Here is a 3013-nt window from a genome sequence, read left to right as displayed (position 1 = left end):
TTACTGAATGTGTATACTAAATATGTATATCTACATGTGTGTGTGTGTGTGTGTGTGTGTGTGTGTATATATATATATAATTATTAATATTATTAATATTATTATTATTATTATTATTATTATTATTATTAAATTACATTCTTTGAATTCTTTTCTTTTGCACCTCCAGAAGTCCACTATCAACTCCTTTTTCTTTGCGACGTTGAGGGTAAAGTGGTACATTATGCTGTACCACTGAGCTGAAGAGGCGAACCTAATGTTTGCTGCTGAACCAGACATTGTACATTGACTAATTACTTGATGAATAATTGACTGATTGACTGGTACTGATATTTCCTGTTCCATAGGTGCAACACCAGCAGCAACAACAGAGGTGTGGAAGAAGGAGGGGAGGATGGATATAAAGACGACAGACACATTTTAGTTCAGTTTGCCGTTCTTCCAGCAGTGATGGAGGAAACTGAACTCTGCTTTCAACAACTCGTTAACACCTCCTGCATGAGGCCCAGGCGTCCACACTTTGAGATCATGCTGGCTTATATTTTGCTGTCCTTCATTTCTCTACTTACTGTGATTCTTAACCTGTTGGTCATCATCTCCGTCTCACATTTCAGGTAGAAATGTAAGCCTCTGCACTATATACTTAAATTTGAATAACACTTGATAGAGAAAACTAAATATAAAATATTGTGTTTTCTCTCCCTATTCAGGCAGCTCCACACCCCCACCAACCTCCTGCTCCTTTCTCTGGCTGTCGCTGATTTCCGTGTGGGCCTCCTCTTGTTCTTCCAAATTGTGCTCATAGATGGCTGCTGGTTCCTCGGTGACATCATGTGCACTCTGTATCAATACCTAGCATATGTCAGCACCTCGGCCTCAATAGGAACCATGGTGATGATATCTGTTGATCGATATTTGGCTATTTGTTACCCTCTGCATTACTCCACCAAGATCACACAACAAAGAGTTAAAATTGTTGTCTGTTTGTGTTGGATCTGTTCTTTCATCTTTCAAAGTCTGATTCTGATGGATAACCTGAAGCAACCAGGCAGGTATAACTCTTGCATTGGAGAGTGTGTCTTTGTCATTAATTACATCGCAGGACTTGTTGATGTTACTTTTTCCTTTATTGTTCCCTTTGCTGTGATTGTAGTTTTGTATCTGAGAGTGTTTGTGGTGGCTGTGTCTCAGGCTCGTGCCATGAGGTGTCAACTTGCAGTCACTCACCAGCGATCAGTTACAGTAACTGCAAAGAAATCAGAGCTGAAAGCAGCCCGTACTCTTGGTGTTGTTGTAGTTGTGTTTCTTATATGTATGTGCCCATATTACTGCGTTGCTCTCACAGGCCAAGATAACGTCCTAAATGCTTCATCTGCTGCCTTTGTAATATGTTTGGTCTACTTTAACTCATGTCTGAACCCCATTATATATGTCTTTTTCTACCCTTGGTTCAGAAAATCCATAAAAGTCATTGTTACTCTTCAGATACTGCAGCCTGACTCCTGCAAGGCCATCGTGCTTTAGAGGACTGTTTCTCTCTCTCTGTCTCTGCCTCTCACTCTCTCTCTGCCTCTCTCTCTCTCTCTCTCTCACACACACACACAGTAAAGGAATTATACACTCACAGTGTGATCCCAGTCTGCTCAAGCCTGCATGCTAAATATCCTTGGGCAAAATACTAACCCCAGGTTGCCCTCCGATGTATCAATTGCAGTGTGAATGTGTATATGTATAAATGTTAGTTAGATTGCACTAAAATCTTAGAAAAGTGAGGTGAATGAACAAGTTGTATAAAGTTCTTTGAGTGCTCAGATAGAGTAGAAAAGCGCTATATTAAAACCAGTCCATTTACGATTTGCTTTATGACAGTTCATTTATTTGAATTTACGTGTATTAGGAAATCTTCTCTTTGTTAGAACAGTACAATTTCTCACTTTGCCCAGATGTATCACAACATGACTTGAATTATGGAGACGGATATTTTTCCCTTGGTGTACCTAGTTACCACATAAAATGCTTGAAGGCCACACTACTGAGGCACACAACCTTGCTTTGAAGCCATTTAATATTGATTGAAAACTAAAACTTTACAACTGTTTTCTGTTGAAAAATTATTAAATAACCAATGAAAACGTGTGTGAAGTGAAAAGTGTAGTGCATATAGCTTAGGATAAGCTATATAAGCTTTATGCATATACCTTAGGATAAACTATTTGCACTACATGCAGTGTTATATGTGAGCTAAAGGTTATAGCTTAAGAATGAGGTAAGAATCCATAGAGGTTCAGTTTCTCTTTTTTTGCTGCCTGTCCCATTTGGTTCTTTAGCCATCAGAATTATTGTCTGAAGGCCAAGTGGATCATTATGGCTTTGGTGTATTGGTCCATTTGATTGACTTTTCTTATTTTAATGCATTTAGTTATTTGATTTGATTTGAAGTTATTAGAGATAAGACAGACATGACTTGGGGTCAGTGTTGGGGAGTAATGGAATACATGTACCGCCGTTACGTATTTAAAATACAAAATATGAGTAACTGTATTCCGTTACAGTTACCGTTTAAAAAGGTGGTATTTAGAATACAGTTACTTTGTTGAAATAAATGGATTACACGGCGGTACTTCCCTGTTTCATATTGTGGCGGGTCAGGACTGTTTGGGTTTTGTTTGACAGCTACGTTCTGCTGTTCCAGGCGGCAGCGTTACGGTTGCCATGGTTACAGGGTGACGCTCTCTCTCTGCGTGTTTCCTGGGTGAGAGAGGCCTTGTTGTTGTTGTTGTGCTAAGCTAATAGGCAGAATGCTACAGGTATAGCTCTAAAGAATGTAGCACCATAGGCAGTGTAGTCCGTGCTGCAGGGAGAATGGACTGCCGTACCCATTACGTGTCTGTGAGTGAGGGAGGGAGAAAAAGGAAAAGTATGAGCTGTCATCGAGCAAAAACGGGAGCTGGAAGCATGTAAATATAATAATAACCACTGCAGCCAAGAAGAGTGCCTGACGAGCCCAGTTGTA

At 39.8% G+C, this 3013-nt stretch overlaps 1 protein-coding gene across 1 annotated transcript; it reads left to right on the top strand.

Annotated features, from left to right (window-relative positions):
- Positions 1-365: 365 nt before the first annotated feature.
- LOC146500005 (trace amine-associated receptor 13c-like) lies at positions 366-1824 on the top strand. The gene is made up of 2 exons (XM_085136200.1): positions 366-614; positions 711-1824. The coding sequence occupies exons 1-2, from the start codon at positions 451-453 to the stop codon at positions 1522-1524; spliced, it is 978 nt and encodes a 325-aa protein (XP_084992326.1). The 5' UTR covers positions 366-450; the 3' UTR covers positions 1525-1824.
- The last annotated feature ends 1189 nt before the right edge of the window (positions 1825-3013 follow it).

This window comes from Neolamprologus multifasciatus, chromosome 16 (assembly GCF_963576455.1).
Source record: "Neolamprologus multifasciatus chromosome 16, fNeoMul1.2, whole genome shotgun sequence".
Lineage (NCBI taxonomy): Eukaryota > Metazoa > Chordata > Actinopteri > Cichliformes > Cichlidae > Neolamprologus > Neolamprologus multifasciatus.
The sequence above is the reverse complement of the archived record's forward strand: the minus strand, read 5'-3'. Positions and strand labels throughout refer to the sequence as shown.